Here is a 22,784-nt window from a genome sequence, read left to right on the forward strand (position 1 = left end):
CAACGGTCCAGGTCTCCCTCTGATGGAAGAGACCATGGGGCTTGGAAACAGGTGAGTTCTTGTATAACAGAGAGAGGGTTAAAAGGAAACTTGAGTGGGTCCAGGAAATGCCTGAATGTGTGTGTCAAATTCTGGTAGGGGTATTAGAGTGTATGTCCCGAGGAGAAGGTTCAAAGCTATTCTCAGATGTTTAAAGGAATCACAAGTCCCCCCAAATTTAAGCAGACTCATTCCACCGTTAGGAGATGAGATGACGTAGGTGTATGGAGTCTGAGGTGATGCAGGAAATGGAGGCAGGCTCTAGATGCAGCTTGGGATTCAGGAGAGCCAGTTCTCAGGGAGAGGTCACAACTGGGGCCCTTTAAGAAGCAGGAACTCAGAAACCTGGATGGGGAACTTTTTGACAGTGAACGGGGAAGGCTAAGAGCAGAGAGTTCCTGAGACAGTTCCTATTTGTTAGGTCCAGCTGTCCGGAAACATGAAGAACGCCTCAAGTGCACCTTATCTTTCCCCACAAGGAGTCTGCAGGCTGCACTTCATTCACATTCAGCTAAGACATAGTCCCCTGCGGCTCCTCCTGTAAAGACAAGATTCAGGAAAGAGGCATCACAGACCTACGATCCTCTTGCCTCCTCCCCTCCCCGGCCACGTATGTCAACTCTTACCACCCCCTTCCCAAGGAACTCCTGGATTTCAGGCACCATTATCTCTCATCTGGAATTGCTGAATAGCTTCCTAACTGGTCTCCTTGTCTCCCATCTCACCTCCTAACAACTCACTCTCCATATCGAGGAGACTGGGTTCCTCCTTGCTTATTTAAGTCGCTGCATTGCTCGCCGCCCCTGCAGTGCTCATAACATAATATCCCAAAGGCCCCCAGGGCTCTACAGGAGTTGGCTTCTGTCTGCCCCTCTATCCCCTGCACCACCAATGTTCAGGGAGTAGAAATGCAGACTGAAAAGTACGTAAAGTCAAGGGTCAAATTGATAATAATTTCTCACCTCCCAGCATGCCTCACACTCTCCCACTTGCATGGTTGCTTCATCTGCATTGAATTCCCCTCGTCCTCAACCTCACCTAAAGAAATCCTACTTCTTCAAGATCCAGAAGCCTTTCTTGGTCCCCAGATGGACGTGGTCATCCCTTCCCTTGACACCCCAGAGCATTTGCTTCATATCTGCCTTAGGATCTTTGGGGGTCTTTAACTGCATTTACCTGTCATGGATTTCATTCCTTACTAGACCTGGGTTCTGAGATAGCAAAGGTGACTTAACCTCAAAGCACCTGCACTACCTAAAACAACACCTTGCAAATGAATAGGCATTCAAAAGATGTCTGTTGAATTAGGAGCTTTCATTCTGAGGGAAATCATTAATTCCTGCTCCCAGAGAGATGCCAAGGCTCCCAGAGAAAAAAAGATGAGAAGGCTTCTCATGGATGCCAACTCCCCTTTGCCCTCCCCCTGCCCCACTTCCTGCAGGAGGGTTAGTGTGTCCTGGGGGCAGAGATGCTAAGAGGCTTCCTCCTTCCTACTCACTGGAAGCCTGCCTTCTCCTCAAGATTCTGAACAAAATTCCAATAAGGAAGAGGATGATACAGACAGCAATTCCACTGATGATTCCAGTGACCAGGGTGCCAGACAGCGAGGGCTCTAAAATAGCAAAGGCAAGTGAAAGCCCATGATCACTGCCCCATCCCAGAGCCAACCCTCCCCTCACTGCCCTGTTGACCACTCCCATCCCACCCACACCAGGTTTACTCAGCCCCTGGCTCCCATCCATACCCCAGGTGGCAGTGAGGGGCTGATCCAGGCCTGGGTGCTCCACCTGGCAGCTGTATCTCTGCTCTTCCCCAGGGAGCACAGCCAAAGCCACCCAGCCCTGGTAGGTTCCATCCCCATTGGGCAGCACGTCCTCAGGCTCAACATCCTTGGCATCCAGTGGCTGCCTGTCCTTCAACCACCTCATGGTGATGTCCTGGGGGTAGAAGTTCAGAGCCTGACACCGTAGAGTGGTCACTGCAGAGGCCACGTGATGAGTCACTTTCACCAAAGGAAGCGCTGAACAGGAAGGAGGGAGGATCTGGAGGGGGGATTCCTACCCACGCCAGGAAGACCAGAACTTTCACTTCACTTTCTCTACGGGTTGGAGGAAGGAGTTTCCCTGTGCAGACAGAGCAAGTTGTAGGAGAGACACACCATTTTGTGCCCTAACACATGTTCCAAGATTGGGCTCTGATGTGGTGTCACATGGAGAATAGTCACAGTCATATCAGCCTGTTCTCCGGTCCCACATGTAAATATGCATACCTGTTGCCCATGTCTTATGTTCTTTGTTAGGATATTAAGTTGAATCAGATGAAATTGCCCCTATGAGGCTCAAAAGTGATTGAATATGTACTACTGGTAATTTCACCTGGTTCAACCCAATAAGTATTCTTGTAAGAAGGGGCCTTGTAAGATAGGCAGCCTACGTGACTACTACCATGTTCTGTGAACGTAACCTTTACCCTCCAAGATTCTGCTACACTGACCGGTCGCCTCCTTGGTATTCATTTCTTGCCTTGGTATGCGTATGATAATTGGCATCTCTGAGTTCCTAAAAGTTATAAATATACATAGCGTTCTTGGTTAAATCAAGAGAAAAATCACAGTTACTTCTTCTTTAGCTACGTGCATGGGAAAAAAATGAAAACCATGACTCATGGCTGGATGATACATTGCAATCGTAAGGTGGAGACCTCAGAGCTGGAGACCTCAGGGTGGAAAACTCAGACCTCATTACCTTCCCAGAGAGTTACACAACCTCGACCATCTCTGAAAACCCAGCCGGGGATCCCATGCCCTGCGTCCCCCTCCCCTCCGTCACGAGAGGGGCAGAGGGTGCTCCCGCCATACCTTGCCGGTCCAGGGCCCCTCTCCCCAGCTCCAGCAAGCGCTGCAGCTGCTCAGGGCAGTCCCGCTCGAGGTAGGCCCTGTTCTGCTTGGCCCGAATCTTGTTCACTTCCCACTCCAGCTTGGTAGTCCGAGCCCTGGGCTCTGCTGCTCTCCAATCCAGCGTCTCAGGGCGGAACTCAAGATGGTCCTGCCCGTCGTACCCGTACTTCCAGAACCCTCTGGTGCTGTTGTCCTCTTGCACTTCACAGCCCAGGATCACCTGCAGGGTGTGGGACTCTGGCAGCACTCTCAGCTTCGTTACTGAAACCAAAGAAGCAGGCCCCTGTTTTCGCCATTACAGGGACCCAGTGACCTCAGGAATCAAACTCCTGCCCTCTTCCCTGCCCCCGGATCTCAAATAGCCAGTTCTCTCCCTCAAGATGCATCCCTGAGGCAGGGACACACTCCACCCACCTCGGGAAGGTGAGGCGTGCTCTCCACGTACCCTTGCTCTGGTTGTGGTTGTCCATGATGGTCCACAAGTCCACTATGAACATGTGATCCCAGCCTTTCAGGCTCTGGCTCAGCTGCAGCCACAGCTGGCTGGTGGCCCTGCCCCAGAGCCACGGGGCACGAGGCTCTGCACGGCGACTCTCGTGATCGTAGGACACGAACAGCTGGTCGTCCACGTAGCCCAAGGCCTCAAACAGGGGCAGCCCAAGGTCTGGCTCGGAGGCACCCATGAAGAGGAAGCGCAGGGAGTGTGACCCTGGGGAGAGGGCAGCAGGCCTTCTCTGTGAGCTGCCTGGGGAACTGGGAGGCAGGCCTTCTGAATCAACTGGTACCAGCTGTGTCTGGTCCCACCCTGTGAAAGTGACATGCGGTGCCTGCCTTCCCTCCGCATGCCTCTCCCATCTGCTCTCCCCTTGTGCCCCTCTGCCACGTGTGCCTGCCACCCCACTGCAGGCCCCAGCCCCTGCCCCAGTAGTCACAATTACAGCAGCCTCCCTTGGATCCAACAGACTCTAGAAAATCCCAAGGTGTGTCTAGCTAGGGCAGTTGAGCTCGAGAGTTAGTGCTCAGAGCCAATTAGATCCAAGTCCAGGGGAATTATTGCTGTTTTTTTTCACTACTTCCATCTCTAAATGCTTTACAGTGTACAGGCAGACTTCGTCTTACTGCACTTTGCAGCTAACGTGTTTTTTACAAATTGAAGGTTTGTGGCAACCCCGTGTCAAGCAAGTCTATCAGCACCACTTTTCCAACAGCCTTTGCTCACTTCATGTCTCTGTGTCACAGTTTGGTAATTCTCACAAGATTTCCAGCTTTTTCATTATTATTATATTTGTTATGGTGATCTGTGATCAGTGATCTTTGATGTTACTATTATAAAAAGATTTTGCCTCTCTGAAGGCTCACATGATGGTTAACATTTCTCAGCAATAAAGTACTTTTAAATTAAGGTATGTATGTTGTTTTTTTTAAGACAATGCTATTGCACACTTAATAGAATACAGTGTCGTAAACATAATTTGAATATGTACTGGGAAACCAAAAACTTCATGTGAGTAGCTTTACTGTGACATTCCCTTTATTGTGGTGGTCTGAAACCGAACCCACAATATCTCTGAGGTCTGCCTGTAAATGTTTGCTGTCAAATGCTGGAAGATGTGCTGATAAACAGCTCAGGGCAGCTTTTCAGCAGCAAAACTGTTCCAAATCAAATGCAAATATAGAAAAACCCCAGTAAGCCCAAGAGGACAGACTTCTGGGCAGGTGAAAGCTTCCTTACACCTCCCCTCAATTCTAGAATGAGGGAGTTCAGGAATGTACCCGCAATGCCTAGAACAATGTCTGGCATGTAGTATGTGCTTAATACATACTTGTCGGGTGACTAAATGCTGACTTCTAGATTTTTGTCTCTGGCCATGAACTCTAGACTCTTACACTCCAACTGCCTACATGATACCACCAGTTGAATGACTCACTGGAATCTCAAACTTGAACAAGTCCAAAACCAGGCTCCTGATTCCCCCCAACTGCTCTTTCTTCTGCCTTCACCATCTCAGAAATGGCATCACCTATCGCCCTGTTGCTCAGGCCAATGAAATAAAAATAAAAATAAAATAAAATAATAACAGAGGCACCTTCGACTTTGTCTGTCATGTGATCCTTCATAGATCCCTCAACAACTCCCTTCAAAATAGATCCAGAATACAACCGTTTCTCACCACCACTTCTGCTCCCACCGGCCCAGTCCATCAACTCCTGCCTGTCTGCTTGCCCTGTTTTTATCGTTGCCCCCTTCACCATGCTTTCCACAGAGTAGCTGGAGCAATCTTTTCAACAGCTGTGCTTGATCACATCACTGCTGGGCTGGAATCCACACTGTAGCCTGTGAGGCCCCAGGACACTCGCCCGTGGCTCCTCTGCTGAGCCCATTGCCTATTCTAGGCCTCCGGCCCCTGTGCTCCTGCTGCAGCAGCGCCCTTGCTCTTTCTTCAACCAGGACATTTCGTCTCTTCAGGGACATTTGGCAATGTCTGGGCACATTTTCTGTTGTCACAAGTGGGGACTACTAACTTCCAGTGAGTAAAGGACAGGGATGCTGCTAAACATCCTACAATGCACACGACAGTCCCCACAACAAAAAAGTTGTCAGTAGTGCTGAGGTTGCAAATCCTTGCCAGATCTCCCCAGCCTATCCGGGAAGCGCTACTCCCAGGCGGCATCACCTCTATTTCCTTCAGGTCTCTGTTCAAACCCAGCCAGGGAGAGTGGCCTGCCCTGATCTCTGTGCTTCACACGCCTTCAGGGCACCCATTACCTGATGCTCTCTATCCTTTTGTGTATTGTCATCCCCGTCTACTTGACTGCAAAGCACCAGAGGCCTAGGCTCCCTGCCCTCTCCTGGGTCTAGAACAGCGTGACACATGGGTGGTGTTCCTTCAGTATTTGTGAACAGTGAAGACTTGTGTCCAACAAATTTTATGATTCAACCTCTAATGCAGTGTGACTTTGAAGAATCGCAGCTATGAAGCGGAGACACGGGCTCTGCCTCAAAAGCCCTGAGTAACATTGAGCAAAGTCACCACCTGTGAGCAAGTCTTATCTCATTCTCATCATCTATAAAGTGTGGATACACATACTACCTACCCTCCAAGTGTGGTTCTGAGGCTACATGACAAAGTATAAAGCGTCCAGAGCTGTGCCAGACAACAGTAAGGGCAAACGCTGTCAGCTAAGATTAGAACCAGTGGTACTTCATTTAGTGTCAGAAAACCTGATTGCCTGAATTCTTTGTAACCTGGGGAAAGGATTTAACCTGAGGTCATTAACCACTAGTAAAATCAACATACGAATAGCTCCTACCTTCCAAATGCATAGTAGAGTCAAACAAGATCACAGATCTGAAGGCGATTTAAAACTGAGGTCATTACTTACATGTTAATTACCATCCCTTTGGCATCCTTTAGTAAAGGCCGGTTAATTATACAATACTATTAACACTGCAAATCAACAACCCCGGGCTGAAAAGGAGAACTGTGCGATTCAGTTCAAAAGTTCAAAAACAGCAGATATGTTATTTTTCCAGGCAAAAGAACAATCACCAAGAGTCAGTTAGTCCCTAGGCCGACCTCTGTCAAGAACCTCCCACCCACAGCGCCAGTGGTTCTGAAATGGAAACCCGGCTGGCTCCGCCGTGCGTTCGCTCGTCCCAAAGTCTCCCAGCCGTTAGAGCGCCCGGGGAAGGAAACACCGAGGGGGCGCTCCGGCCGAGGTCGCCCTTGGTGAAAAGAACTTCCTGTTTGGGGATGATCGGGGGTAAAATGACACAACCACCAGTAGAAACAAGAATACCGAGATCCGAGTCCAAGGACCCCTAATCCGAGTTTGGCCTCGATGAGAAAAGGTTTATATCTAGAAACGTCACGCTCGGAGGAGGGAGTGGGTGGTTCCGAGTGTAACTCCATAGCAGCAGGGACAGCGAGCGGGCCGGGGGTGGGCGTGGAGGTCTTGGGGCGAGAGGCCCCGTAACCCCATCTGCACCCCAGTGACCCACGTCCCCTCCGGGGAAAGTTGGGGGAGGGGACCGCGCACAGGACTGAGCAGTCGTTCCGAGCTTAGCGAACTCCCAATCGCTAAGAAAAGCTAGTTTCGATTTTTCCTCCCCCCGCCCCGCCCCCGCTCCCCTCTCTGGCCCGCAGCCCCCGGACTCACGCGGCGGTCGCCCCTGCGTGGCCACCGTCCGCAGGAGAATCAGGAGGAGAAGCGCTGGCCGGGCTCGCGGGCCCATTTCGCCGGCTCGGACCGTCCGTCCTGGCGCTTTTCAGCCGCTTGGGTAGGGCGGGGAAACGGGGGTGGCCCAAGAAGTCACCCTGGAGCCATTGCCGAGGCTCCGGGGATCCCAGATGAAACTTCCTGGCCAGTGGGATCCTTTTCCGGGGCCACTGGCGAAAAGAAATGGGTCTCCTGCACTTGAACTCTCCTGCAATCCAGAGTACCTGCTTGGGAAACACTCGGTGACCCAGCTGTCCTTCTGGTTTTTAAACCCAGAGAGAATGTTGCTGACTGGGGAAAGTATATTTAACGATTTTCTGATCTACATATTGAATAACTTGAAAATTTAATTATACATTTTCAAAAATTTTAAGTTCAACTTCCCAATCCTGATGTTTTTGCATAAAAATTTTATTTTATTCTTTGATCAGAATTAGTTAAATCATAAGATTAACAGATTAGATCCTATCTACCGACACATCTTTCACCATTTATGTAGTTAAATTATATTTCACCAACTACTGCACATTGGAATCACCTGGAGAATCGTTAAACCTATTGATGCCCTGCTGTAGCCCCCAGACACTCTGATTTAATTGCTGTATGGTGCCACCAGAGCAACGGGATTTTAAATACCCCTCTTTCCCCCAACACACACAACAAAGTTTGAGAACTACTGTCTGAGAAATTTCAAAAGGATATTAATATCTGATTTTCCTGAAACCTTTAAGTGCCTAATAAGTGATACCTTTTAAAGCATGTATGCAAATTTTGGCCATCTCAGAAAAAATCAGAGTTGGAAATTAAGGCCTCTTAACTGTGTGGGGATATGAAATCGGGTGGGGAAAATGTTGAATATTGCTGATGAGCACATGGGGGTTGATTGTACAATTACTTTTTTTTCTCGGTAACAGCTTTATGGAGATATAATGCACGTACATACAATTCACCCATTTAAAGTATAAAATTCCACGGTTTTAGTATATTCATAAAGGTGAGCAACCATACCACAATCAATTTTAGAACATTTGTCATCCCCTCCACAATGAAACATTTTAGTACCAGTTAGTCATCATCTCCAAATTCCACCATCCTCCCCCTCTTTCGCCTTACCCAGTCACTAAGCTGCTGCTAAAAAAAATAATTCAGCAAAGTAAATTTTAAAGATTGGATTGGCTTTCTTGAATGATTCATGAGTCAGGCAGCATACCATCTAGCAAGCAGAGGAGAGCTCCAAAGAGCTACAAAAAGGGAAAGATTTAACGGTACTATGGCCTTACTCCAGTTTCTCTGAACCTCAGTTTGCTCATCTGTGAAATGGGGATAATAATTTCTGATCACCAAATGATACTCTATGTGAATGACCTCTTGCAGCTGTTAACAGACATGGACACCCCTAGAAGGTAATAATTACAGACTGGCAGATTAGGAATAAACTGTATGTTGTACGTTTTTGTTTAGAGTGCCATCAGAACTAACGAGATACCATGGTATAAATGTCTCTTTCATTGGGAAAGAGTTTGGGACCATTGCAATGACTATTTTTGTCAATTGTTATCTTTCAGCTCTTCCAAGAGCCTTAGAAATTTTAAGGGAGAAAACGTCCTCGATATTTAATATCTTCTAATGAAAACTGTCGTATATATTTTTTTCATTACCGATGAGAAGAAGAGCAAAGTCTACTCTTGCTCACTTTAGTATAATCAGAGTTTTTGTAAACTACCCTATTGTATCTCATTTCTGATGAGTATATATGTGTGCTTTAAAGGCACATGAATTATAATCAATTTTCAAGGGAAAGTTATACTGCAAAACCACTGAAACTCTCCGTCTCAACTTTCTCATTTGTAAAGAGGTGATAATAACAGCTACTTCATAAAATGATTTTTAGAATTAAGTGAAAAAGAATAAAAATTGATAAATGAAGCCCTCAACAAGTGCCTGGCAAATAAACAAGGCTAAACCATGTTTATTAGTAGTACATATTCTAATATCATACTAATATTATCAATGACATTTTTTATCTGAGGATGCTGCTCCCTACCAGGTGATAGGTCAGTATCCTCTTACAGATTGCCTGTATTGTGATTATCTCACTGTCAAAATAATAATAATTTAAAAAGATAAAACATATGCAGTCTCTTTAGGTCTTTGGGGTTCTTATGCCTAATTTGCTACTCACATTTAAGACACAGTTGAAGTGGCTTCTGCACAAGACTGTTTCTACCACCATGATTTGGTAAAATTGGCCATATCCTCCTTTAGTCTCTACTCCACACTATATGGTGAAATGTAAAACATTTCTGTCCATTCTCTTTCCATGCCTTTCCCCCTTACTCTAAACTGTATGCACTTCGAGGGTAGTTATCTGTGCTTCTCCTCCTTATTAATTGCTTGAGGAGGTGAATGAATCAACCATGGGTTTCTTGTCCATTTGACAATTTATTTCTCTTTATAAAGATTATTGACTCCAAAGGTCCTGGCAGCCAGCTTGGTACTTGAATGCTCTGGGCCTTTACTCCAGTCTCACAGCTTCTCAGTACTGTCACTGTCAACTGTAGGTAATAATCATTTCTGTCCATCAAAAGACTATATATGAATGAGTTTTGAAATCTTCTGGGTAATATGTCAACCCAGAGTTAATGATTGATGACTTAGCCCGGCCACAAGAAGCATCAGCTGTCCACCAAGGACAGTGTTAATTTGGAGCGCCGTCTAGTGCCTATTGGTGACAACGACATCCTACATTGTAAATGCCTTTGGGCAGGGAAGGGTTGAAGCCAAAACAAACCCATTTATTAAATTGTTAATTGGACTTTTACACAACCTACACTTCAGTGCAGTCTACTTCTTGGGGCTTTGTTTGGAGCGTGTGTGTTACAATGAAGGTGTTGGGTTGATCTTAGGCACATTGCAAAGTCAAAAACCCTTTAACTCTTTTTATCCTTATTAGCACATAGTGTGTAATAAATTTGCTATTACTATCACCATTGTCATAATTGATATACCTTAACCAAGATAGTACCAGTGTTGTTACCTTTGCATAATAGTGTTTTCTTCTGTCATCTTCCTCCTCACTGTGGTCATTTTTACTTTAAGAAAGGAAAGAAAAGTAATTTAGTATTTTAAAAGTTGCCTTTGTAAGACTATGGCTAACCTCCACGCCTGGGGAAAGTCCACTGTTTCCTCCTTTTCATGTCCACTCTGACCTTTTCCACAGCCATTATTCCATATCTTTTTTTAGGTTCCCATCCTCCAAATTCCACCATAAGGGTAGAGCCTGTCTTATTTACTTCTTTATTCCCTAAACCCAGATGGGATTATCAAAGGTGCAGATTAATTTTTTGTGGAATGAAATAATTATCCAGCATGATATTTCTGGACTACTTAGACAACTGTCAGTCCAAGCCACTTAATTTGTTCCTCCCTTGCTCTTGCCTGCCTATAGACTTGCCTAAGTCTCAGGGCTTCACAGCGGTGTCAGGATCATCATCTGTCAAACGGGAATAAAAATTTCTGTTCACCAAAAGAGACAGAAAAGTGTTAAGTTATAACGAAAGGTTAAAAATTATATAAGGGCCTGGAGAGACTGTAACATGCCAGCCGCCAAAATGAGCTTTGGTTGGTTGGGATCGCCATCTAGTGTCCATCAGAACAGACAGCAAGATGTGTTGTAAACACCTTTGATTCTGCCGGAAGGGTATGATTTCATGCAGAATTATTTGCATGGGTGAAAACACTTTCTGCTTACAACTCATTAAACAGACTAGTAAGTAATTAATAGTTATGGGAGTATTTTAATTTTATGCACTTTATAATAGAAAAACAAAGGTCTTTGACTTTAGTTCACTTGATATGTGTGTGTGTGTGTGTGTGTGTGTGTGTGTTCAGGGTACATGAATTGTAATCAGTCTGCAGGGCTCTCCTAGGAGAAATCTCAATTCTCAATCTCCATTTCCTTATTGGTGAAGTACTAATGCTTGTAATGGTAGTCATAGGATGGTGGTGAAGACAGAATGAAAATAGTGCATACAATGCCTGGTGCATAGAAAGTGTTCGGTTAACTGTTATCTTTATTAGTATTATTGACACTCTTAAACCAACAATTACAGAATGGTGTTGTGTTTATAAGAATGTAGGTATAACTTTTAAAATAATTTTAAAAATATGTATATAAAAATTTGTACTTACAACATGGCAGGTACTATTCTTAGAACTACATAAACATTAACTCATTAATTCTCATAGCAACCTATAAAACAAGTACAACTATTGCCACTTTATAGATGAGAAAACTGAGGCCTAGAGAAGGTAATAAAATTATCTAATGGCAAAGTTGAGTTTGAACTCAGGTATTCCAGCTTCTGAGCCAGTCCTTTTGATAAATATACTGTGCCACATCTGTATTTTTCCTGGATTATTTTATAAAATTAAGAGGAAAATATAAGTGCTACTATCATTAACCATGAAAAGTATAAGAAATCTATGTATTAACTGAAGCATAGCTACAAATTCTTAGGTAAGCTAACATTGTAAGAATTTGGTCCCAACCAGAAATTATGTTTAACTTAAGAAGGTTTAGGTGAGTTCAGTAATAAAAAATGCAGGGTGATGGGATACCTTGGTCCCTCTTTTGTACTGACAACACATGGTTCTCCCTGACAGCTATGCCTGTCTGCTGTTGGAAGTATGCTCACACTTAGGATGCAGAATGCAGGGAGGAGGTGACTATGTGAATGTCATCATAATCTTTTCCTTTTGAGTTTTGGTCAAGGAGTGAGCTCCAAGAACAGCAATGCAGGGGGTAGATTCTGAGTGACAGTGTTGGTCCTTGATTATGTTCTCTCCTCTCACTCCCCAGTACACATACACACACACACATCTCCCTTCTCTAATGGGCAAGCTTCTTTTCTTCTTATTAGAATCTCTTCTTGAGGTCTTCCTTGGGTTAGTTCCTAGGTCTGGTGACCTTTCGGAAGCTGCCAGGGGACACATACATAATTGGAAAGAATGAACCAGCTTGTTGGACTTGTTCTACTCTTACTCCTCCAAATGAAGGAGAGTATCAACTGTCTCAGGGTCACCCCAAGACAGGAGGCTCCCATGTACAAGGATATAATGGAAATAAAACTCAAATAAGAGGCTACTGTGTGTTCCGTCCAATCCCAGGAACTGTACGCACATTATCTAATTCAATCTTCACTATATTCCTGGGGCGAGGGAGCAGTGGGAGTGTTACCAAGGAGGAAATGAGTGTGCTGGCTCCAAAGCTGCTGTCTTGCCTTCTACTCTTTTGCACTAACAACTCAGCTGTGTTCCCAACCTTCAGGCAGCCTTACAAGTCTCAGATTAGCCTGGGGCTGTGAGGATTTTGAATGGGCTAGGGAATGAGGAACTTTTCTGAGTTGACCTTCTATCATTTACATTTATAATACATAATATATATATAGTATTACATATTATAGATTTCATATCCAAGTCTATATATAGTATATATAAATTATACATACTATGTAGAGATTTATATGTAAAATATATAGTAGTATGTATTTAATATTATATATTTATACTACTATATATTTTACATATAAATCTCTATATAGTATATATAGTATTATGTGCTAAACATTTTATGTACAAATCTATAGTATATAGTGTAAATGAATATATAATATGCTGTTTGTTATATATAATTATGAATAGATATAATTAATTTATAGGTAGTAAACATCATATACATATGATTATTAAATTTAATACTCAGTTTTAATTTCTAAAGTAGTAAATATCTACATATATATGTAACTTACATTAACAAAACTTACTGGGGGGCTACTAATTTTTAGAAATGTGAAGGGGTCCTGAAATCTAAATTTTGAGAACCACTGTTCTAGCCTGTTCTCTGATGTCTTAATTTCCCAATTGGATTGGAAGTACTTGAAGGCAAATGTTTAAGCAGCACATGAACATTTTTGGTTTTTATACTTCTGTTCTCTCAGTGGTTTGTGTCTTTCTTATCAGATTTATCACACTGTATGATAATTATATTTGTCTGTGTCAGTCTCAAAACGTATAATTCCTTAAGAGGAGACACTTTGCTTGGCTTACCTTTGCTTTTGTTCCCTCCTGGTGTCCTTTGCTTAACAAGTGCTCAGTAAGCATATGTGAAAAGCTTATGCATGGCATGGTATTGAGCTAGGAAATAAAAAGCAATAACATGTCCTAACAAATCTACCAAAATGTGTATGCCCCTGTTTCCTCCAAAATAGTCATCGTGTAAAGCCATATATTTATTCTGATTAAGGCTATTGCCTAATATATGTTTTCATCTTGTGCTTTATAATTGCCTTCATTAGCAGCCTAAACTGAGAAAGTGTAAAAATGTATATCTTCTCGCTATTGACAAATCCTTTTCTTTTGAGGGTAGGTTTCACTTTTGAAACCATTTAAAGTCATTTGAAAACAAGCTTGAAAAATCGGGTGGCTATTAATGCCCTAGTTTCTTGTGTCACTTATGTGATTCTAATAGCAGTTCCAAATGTTTTGCAATGTATTGTTCCTTTTGTAATACTCTCTATGTATTAACTGAGCTCCCACTATGTGCTTTACTACTATATTCTCTGTTGGTTTCCGCAGTGTATTTTGAGAGTGTGTCAGGGAATAAGATAACAGAAACTTTAGTCTCAACCGAAAGTTTCCTTGGCGAGTCAGGAAAAAAACAGGTTTTAATAACTTCCATTTGGGGCCTAAAACGAACAGACAGAACACTCTTCTGGCATGGTAGAAGGAGGAAGTGAAAGAAAAATCAGTTGTCAGCCCCTGATCCATACACCTGTCCCAACATCTCCTCTCACTCTCCTTTGAGTGTGTCTTGCTGTTTGAGTCTCTCTCTCTCCAGCTCCATTTGGGCTTGACATTCTGCTCTGCATCTTTAACTTTGTCCGCCAGCTTTCCCGACCCGAAGAACGTGAAACAAAATTAGCCAACCCATAATATTTAGGATGTGTGTAAATACAAGAATACACAATTTATTTCATGGCAACATTTAACTTTGTCCTCAGTTTATTGCTGGCTATCTTGAGACCATCAATTGTGAGTGAGCAGACCACACCCTTAATCTGAATTTTCCCTGGAGCTAATTTTAGTAGGTCTTTTGTTGCTCACAGGTTTGTTCAATCTTACTTCAAAGCCTGAGACTTCATGGGACATCTACAAGATCTAAGGTGGCTTTATAGCTCATGGTCAAAAAATCTTGTATCTTCCAATTTTTTAGAATGGTTTCTAAAGATTCTGATTCAGAGCTTGTAGGACAAACTGAATAACCAACTGTAAAAGTATAATTTTCAAAACATGACTCTCATACAATTACTGTGTATAGTGAGCTTGTGCATGGGTCAGAGAATGATTTCAGTATTAATGACGGAGCAAGCAGAATGACAAAGTTATGTCAAAGCAGGATACAGGAGAACGAAATATGTATTCAGTCAGGGCAAGAAAGAATGCTGGAATGCTGAAAAATCAGATACAAAATTGTTTAACGTCCTATTAGGCAATGCAATCATAACGTTTAGGGTTATCTTTTCTACTAGAAAGAATTCACTTGCACCTCTACTAAACAAAAACTTTATTAATGTATCAATCTTCTACAAGTAAATGTATAATTTTGCATACTCTGAGCCCAATCGAAAAGGAAATATTAAGTCATACTGGACAGCGTGCTGTCCAGTATGACAGCTATTAGTCACATGTGGTCATTGAGCACTCGTAATGTGGCTAGTCTGAAATTTTACAAACGTAAAACACACACCAGACTTTGAAGACTTACTATATGAAAAAAAGAATAGAAACTATCTTATATTTTAAAATATCGATTACATGTTGAAGTGATAGTAGTTTGGATATACTGAGTTAAGTAAAATATATTATTAAAATTAGATTCAACTATTTCTTCTTATTTTTTCATTGTGACTACTAGAAAGCTTAAAATTACGTGTATGACACATTCTATTTTACTGTATAGCATGGCCTTAGAGCATTAGATGAACCACAAGTGGACTTGTGGAGAATTCTCTACTACAGCTTGAAAAGACATGAAGAAATATCTTTGCTTTGTTTTTGACTTTTCTCAACACAAGTTACAGGGATCTAGAGAAGGGCTACTTGTTTTTCTGCCTTCTGGCCTCTATTATGTGGCCAGGAGGTTGAGAGCAAGAATTTGAGTGGCTGATGTCTGGTTCTGGACTTCAGATTTGCATATAGAGAGATGTGATTTGACTGATTTAAACTGAGTGGTCATATCAGAAAACTGAATTACAGTAATCAAATTTACATGCTGCTGATTTGCAAAAAGGGACACCAATTTTTTTTTTTTTTTTTTGCAGTGCGCGGGCCTCTCACGTCACTGTTGTGGCCTCTCCCGTTGCGGAGCACAGGCTCCGGACGCGCAGGCTCAGCGGCCATGGCTCACGGGCCCAGCCACTCCGCAGCATGTGGGATCTTCCCGGACCGGGGCACGAACCCGTGTCCCCTGCAACGGCAGGTGGACTTTCAACCACTGCGCCACCAGGGAAGCCCAGGGACACCACTTTATAGTGAAGGGAGGTTCAGTGACCTGGTAATCAAGACTCCACACAGCTCTTTTTCTGGTGGTTATGCATACTTAGCTGAGTTTCAGATGAAGAGGGGGCTCATTGCACATAGAATCAGAACCAAATGGCATGTTCTTATTTTATTTTTTTACCAAAACATATTAGCATGATGAAGGTACTTTAGTTGTTCGTACACATTCAATGATTTCTTACAATTCCTATACCCAAAGTCACACTGATGGATGGCAGGTCTAAAGCGATTTTCTGCGGTTGCTAATTCATCCATCACTAATCTTATTAGGCTGTTAATTCCCAGAGGACATGACCAGTAGTAGACATAGTTTCCAAATGTTGAATGAATGTTATTCAGTGAAACCATGGGGTTATCCTTAATCTAAAAGAAGATACCTCATTTTTCAATCATCACTGAACTTAATTTGTATAACCCCTTTTGACTATCACATCTAAGACTGACATCTTTAGTACATATTTTCATCTAGATGTAGTAGTAGTAAAGGGAGCTTTAGAATAGAATACATATGGCCGGCTTTAGAGGGGTTAAGAGGTGAGCTTATCAGCAAAAAGTGGCATAATAATTTATTTGTTCTAGTAATTTTCCTCTATTTCTGTTAAAATTTTGCCATTTCATCTCTGTTTCAAATCTATAGTTCATCTTAAAAGTCAAAAGTGTATCTTGTTGAAGTCAGTTGCTTTATTTCCATCTGTATCTTTGGGTTCCCAGTTAGAGAGTGTCCTGTACCACGACATGTGTTAGATATTGTTAGTGGAAGTAACCTAGAATTTTCACGTGCTGAAATTCATCTCTTTATTGCAGCATGCAAAAATAAATAAATAAATGCTTGTTTTCTTTGAAAACAGATCATCTAAATGTCCCTAGCTGCCAAGTCTATTTGGGGGTTATTTGCAGGCTTAGGGGGTCTCCTTTGTTTCCTCATTATCCCTGTCCTTGAGGGCCAGACCCCCTGCTTTGCACAACCCAGAGGGAAACCTGAGAGCTTTTAAAAAACAGCCCAATTTCTTGCCTTTGGAGAAGTGAGAAGAGTGCCCCGCCCCCATCTATGAAAAGAGGGATTTCATAGAGTTTCAATGTCTTCAAATCAAAGATTTAAGTCTCTAACCCCCCATCATCCAGGACCCCCCCAAGGCTTACGAACCCCCTCCCATCCCGCCCTAACTGCTTTGGACTGGCCCCAGAATCCTGGTCCCAGTCCACAGTTCCTGTGGGTCTGTACGAAGAATTCACAGAGGACCTGTGTTACTTCCCTTGCGAAGAAACAGAATTATGGTGAAAATTTAGGTGGAAACCATTTCATTTTTGGCTCCAAAAGAAGGGAAGCATGTGCCCAACCACCCCTGAGAAAAAGAACTTTCAGGGGCAAAGGAGCGAACAGGTAATTTAGAAGAAAAACAGAAAGTGGTCTCCGACTGCCCAGGACTTCCCTAGGAGTTGGGGGAGTTGGGGACGACTGGACGAGTAGTCTTTGTGGTTGCGGAAAAAATAAATGGAGAGCACGAAGCCTGAGGCTTCTCGGATCCTTTCCCGACCAAACTCGGGTGATTTGGTGCTGCGTATTTTAATATTTTCCCCCTTTTGTGAAGTGGAACAAACACAACTTGGGCGCACCGCGGCGGCTCAGAGCCTGCCAGCCAGGCGGGCGACCGGAGCACCAATCAGCGCGCGCCTGCGCTCTATATATACGGCGGCCCGGCCCAAGCGTAGTTCCATCGGCGACTTGCCACTTGTACCCGAGTCCTAGATCTTCAGCATTCAGCATGTCGGAGACCGCTCCTGCCGCTCCCACCGCCGCGCCTCCTGCGGAGAAGACCCCGGTTAAGAAAAAGGCGGCCAAGAAGCCGGCCGGGGCGCGCCGGAAGGCGTCTGGGCCGCCGGTGTCCGAGCTCATCACGAAGGCTGTCGCCGCTTCCAAAGAGCGGAGCGGTGTGTCTCTGGCTGCGCTCAAGAAGGCGCTGGCGGCCGCGGGCTACGATGTGGAGAAGAATAATAGCCGCATCAAACTGGGTCTTAGGAGCCTGGTGAGTAAGGGCACTCTGGTGCAAACCAAGGGCACCGGTGCTTCCGGCTCCTTTAAGCTCAACAGGAAGGGGGCCACTGGGGAAGCCAAGCCCAAAGCTAAGAAGGCAGGTGCGACCAAGCCCAAGAAGGCTGCTGGGGCAGCTAAGAAGCCCAAGAAAGCCACGGGTGCGGCCACCCCGAAAAAAACCGCCAAGAAGACCCCGAAGAAGGCGAAGAAGCCAGCCGCAGCTACTGTGACCAAGAAAGTTGCCAAGAGTCCAAGGAAAGCTAAAGCTGCTAAACCCAAGAAGGCCGCCAAGAGCGCAGCGAAGGCAGTGAAGACCAAAGCCGCCAAGCCTAAGGTTGCCAAGCCCAAGAAGGCTGCACCCAAAAAGAAGTAGGTTGTTAATCGTCTGCTTCTAAAACCCAAAAAGGCTCTTTTCAGAGCCACCACTGATCTCAAAAAAAAGACCTGTATACTCCTTCCGTACTTGCTGTTTCTGTATACTTATATCACTTTTCGCCTTTTAATCTAGATCAAGGTTGCGCAGGAGTCGTTGCAGAAGGCTGCTCACGCTACCCTAAGATGGGCAGCAAGGGCTTGGGAGGGTGACTGCTGTGGGGTTGCAGGGCATAGACCCATCCTTGTGGGTTGCTCCTTGCTCTGCGGTGCTTTTGGTTAGTCTCCTGGTCAGCAATTACAAGCGCTGTCCGGAGACTTGCGTACTTGGGCTATCTGCCTGCCCCGCTCCACTCCTGTGAACAGCAAATACAACCACAAAGAAATCCAGCCAGTTTCTTAGTCTTAACGGGATATTCCGATTAAGCTAAGAACTCATTCAAAAGTCCCGCCCTGCTCGCGGGTTGGCTCACTTCTCCAGCCTGTGATTTTCACCATGTATTTAATTGGATGGTGGCCGGCCTCCATCCTTAGTCTCCAATGTTTGTTTTCCTTCCGTTGGGTTAGCACTATTCGCTTGATACAGAAATGTATCTGGTATTTCGGACATTTTCCATGTTTCGAAAGTCAAGTTGCTGGCTCTCGGGGGCGTTGGTATCATCCGATCCTGGGAGGAGGGTGGGTGCAGACGCTCTTGCCTCGCATTCTTTTGTTAATTCCTGTGGGCTGTGGCAGCAAAGGAACATTTGAAAAACTGCTACAGCGGTGGCAATGACTCTTCCACCCAGGGCAAGGCTGGACCAGGGATCTTTCTGTTCCTCGCATCGTGTAACTTTCAACAAATGTGTGATGGATTTGAGTGTATGAAAAACAACTTTTAGTCGGCCATTTTGTCCTGGCTGGCCAGTCAAGGATTCTCATTTTAGGTGGGCTTTAACATCTAAAAATCGAAGATGCTCTAAACGCATTTTTGTGCAATCCAAAATTTTCTACGCGAAGGAGAAAAAATATATTGGTAAAGTTTTGGAAATTTTGTGTGTATTGCGGGGGGAGGTGATGTCTCTAATAAAAGGCTTTAGTTTTCATTAACAGCATTATATGTGGATTCTTTCATATTCATGGCATTTCTCCTGGGTAGAGAAAGTCCAGCATCCTATTTCTATTCTGGTGGGCAGAGAATTTCTCAAGGCAATTTCCAGGGTCAGGGGCTTCTGCAGACCTGCAGCTCAGTTCTTCAACCATTGCCACAAGGACGAATCTGTGAGTTGAGTTATTTCTTGCATTAGTGGTAGTGGCCATGGAGTTCATTCCTCGTCTTAGTCACTGTGTAGGAGAAACCAAGAGATCTAGTGGATAAAAAGAGTAGGATGGAGCCAAAGTGCATAGAAAAGCAGAGATGAGAGGTGTACAGGGAGTGCTGCAAGATCTGGGTTCCTGACATCTCCTGAGTTCCTGGTTCTTTGAGCCACCTGAACTCCTGCCACCGGGGCCTCTCCACTTAGCTCAGGTTGGGTCAAGTTGCAACAACCAGGAGACCTAATAAAGACACTCCAAATATAATCACAGATAGGGCTTATAGTAATAGCACCATGTACTTCTATGTTCCCTTTCTCCTTCAAATAATTTCAGTTCCACCCATTTGCTTGATTTTCACATCAGCTCTAAGAGGCAGGGAAGGAATCAACCTAAGCAAAGAGAGTCGATTCTCTAATTTTTCTTCAAACTTCTTGTGAATGCCCTTTGGGGTGTAAATTTATTGGGTTTATATACAGTTGATCCTATCATTGAATGTTTCCTGCAAATGTATTTGCATAGTTGAAACATGTCCTTTACTTTCAAGTAAAACATATTCCTCAAAAACAAATATAACCATTCTTTAGTAAGGCTGCAGGAAGAGTTCATTCACAGAGAGCTAAGTTATTGTTAAAAATCTCTAATTTTATCTAGTCTTTAGACAGTCTTCAACAATGTTTCCTCAATTTTGTCCATGTTCTTTAATTTTGTTCCATTCCCTCACAACTGTTCACATAGTTTACTGGCTTGGGTCTAATAAGACATTCATTCAATTCTAAAAATTGGCTAGTTTAATGAAAAGGTCTTTGTCACGATTTTGTTTAGTTTATAAAACCTATATTTTATTTTGACATTATTAATATTATTTTCAGTATTCACTTATTATAAAATAATATTGACAACAGCAATAATATACTCAAATAATTGGCCAAACATGGCTGATTAGCCAAAAATGGCAATGAATATTGCATAAACTAAACTGCTGACTGATAATGAGGAAAATTCATGAAATGTTCATGTACGTTGAAAGTGCACACAGAAATTAAAGGTTCCTTGTAATGCATTATTGTAAAAAAAATTTTTTCTGTACATACATAGTGCTCTTATGGATGAAAAATTAAATATCCTATTACTTCCCCTAGGCAGTGCTCTAGATTTTATTTCTTCTAAGACTGAGGGAGATGTAAAAGGTAACTTTGTGGTTGAAATCCATGCCAGAGAGGAACAGGTCCAGTACAAGACGTGATTACATCATTAGAGAATTTCAGAAGGGAACAGGGATATAGGGCACAGTGGTAACAGCAATAGTGTTGACAGCTAGCATTTCTTGAGCACTAATTTACAAGGGTGCCAAGCACTATTGCTGAACACTCTTTATTTATTTTCAAACACATTCTTTTCACAGCACCTTGAGGTAGGTGCCATTATTACTGAGGCTTGGTCACATTAAGGACATAATGAGTTATGTGAGCCAGTATAATTATCCTCCATGTATGAGTGCTGTTCCTCACAAATATAATGAGCCACATAAGTAATCAAAAATTTTCTAGTAGCCACATTTTAGAAAAGTAAAAAAGCAAGTAAAATCTATTTTAATAATATTTTAACCCACTAAAATAAAAAGATTTCAACAAGTCATCTAAGGTAAAAATATTAAGGAGATTTTAAATTCTATTTTTCATACTAACTCTTTGAAATTTGGTATGTATTTTTACACTTAAGCTCATCTCAATTTGGACTAGCCATGTTTCAAGCGCTCAATAGCCACATATGGCTATTGGCTACCGTCTTGAACAATAAAGATCTATAGTAAACGCTGAAAGGAGCACACAAGAGTATACTTGCTCTAGAGTAGAATCTAGATGTTTCCAAGGAAATAATTATGCTGACCTGATCCTATAATTATGCTGACTCTATCTCAGAGTCCTGAGTCATCCGAGACCAGTGTTTCTCAACAGGGCATTCTGCTGAGGTGTGGTATAACAGAGTGGTAGGAGGGCAAGGAAGGCCATGTGTAATTTGGAAAAGCATAGCCTGTGCTGAGAAGCAGATTTACCCTGAAGTTAATGAAACTCAAGTGTCAGACCCTGTACTTCCAAGGTCCTGGGAGGGGCCCCTGGGAGTATAATATGTTCACTTGCCCTCATTTTAAAAAATACTTTTGGGCTTCCCTGGTGGCGCAGTGGTTGAGAGTCCGCCTGCCGATGTAGGGGACACGGGGTCGTGCCCCGGTCCGGGAAGATCCCACATGCCGTGGAGCGGCTGGGCCCGTGAGCCATGGCCGCTGAGCCTGTGCGTCTGGAGCCTGTGCTCCGCAATGGGAGAGGCCACAACAGTGAGAGGCCTGCGTACCGCAAAAAATAAATAAATAAATAAATAAATAAATACTTTTTAAAAAATTGCAATGTTGACAGATTTTAATCACAGCTGGTAAAAACCATTTATTTCCATTCAATCTTCTCTTCTTTTACAATTCACCTTTTGTCTGATTATGCTGGGATGTTGATGAGAATATTTGGGACTTGAGAAAATTTACTTGCATCTATATTTTGTTTGGGGTTAATGACATATATAAAGTGATGTGCAGATGTGCTCATATATATTGATAGTTCAGTTGTTGCTAGCCAGTCTGATCTAAGAATGGCTTCAAGGAATACTCCTACTGCCCACTGATAAACTCACCTGGATTAATGGCAAGAAAATATGGGACTAGATGTCATATATCCATGTACCCAGCACTGGGAGTGAATGCATAGAGGAGAATTGAGATTTGAAATGTATAGAGCCAGAAGCTAGTCTGTGAAGAATTCTTCCAAATTTTACAATTCACATATGAAAGAAGTTTGACAGAGGATTTTCCAAATTTGAAAACGATCCTAAAAACTTGACATCACCTACAGTGCTTTGAAGCTGAAATTCTTCTAAGTTATCAAGGGACTAAAACAAATTGTGATCAACCACCCTAGAGGGAATACTGAATTCTCTTCCCACTGTCTACACTCTATAGAAAATATTACTAAACAATTTTCCTTTAAAGAGGGAATCAGAGTATGCTGTCAAAAATATAGGAAAATAAAGCATTGCAGTGTGTATTCAACTTAATAAAATGTGCTTTTTCTGAATTTTGTGATAGCTATGGTTTTGTCTTTTTGTAAAATTGGAATTTGTTAATTTATTTTCTCATTATAAATATTCAGTATCTAATTTGTAATTTTGTTTGTAGTTTTAAGTCACCGCGTTGTGTAAGCGTTAAGCCTCAGAAAATCATCTGCTCCATCAGTTACATTGTACATCAATATGTGGAAATTTTTT

At 43.1% G+C, this 22,784-nt stretch overlaps 2 protein-coding genes across 2 annotated transcripts; one reads left to right on the forward strand and one right to left on the reverse strand.

Annotated features, from left to right (window-relative positions):
- Positions 1-536: 536 nt before the first annotated feature.
- Positions 537-7,172, reverse strand: HFE (homeostatic iron regulator; the record flags this gene model as incomplete). The annotated part of the gene is made up of 6 exons (XM_079713657.1): positions 537-577; positions 1,538-1,651; positions 1,784-2,059; positions 2,897-3,196; positions 3,381-3,644; positions 7,097-7,172. 6 exons carry the CDS (start codon positions 7,170-7,172, stop codon positions 537-539), a joined length of 1,071 nt encoding a protein of 356 aa, XP_079569783.1.
- Positions 7,173-17,538: 10,366 nt separating this feature from the next.
- H1-2 (H1.2 linker histone, cluster member) lies at positions 17,539-18,316 on the forward strand (the record flags this gene model as incomplete). The annotated part of the gene is made up of 1 exon (XM_079712739.1): positions 17,539-18,316. One exon carries the CDS (start codon positions 17,539-17,541, stop codon positions 18,178-18,180), a length of 642 nt encoding a protein of 213 aa, XP_079568865.1. The 3' UTR covers positions 18,181-18,316.
- Positions 18,317-22,784: the final 4,468 nt, after the last annotated feature.

The sequence above is a fragment of the Hyperoodon ampullatus genome, assembly GCF_949752795.1.
Source record: "Hyperoodon ampullatus genome assembly, chromosome: 10".
Taxonomy (NCBI): Eukaryota; Metazoa; Chordata; class Mammalia; order Artiodactyla; family Ziphiidae; genus Hyperoodon; species Hyperoodon ampullatus.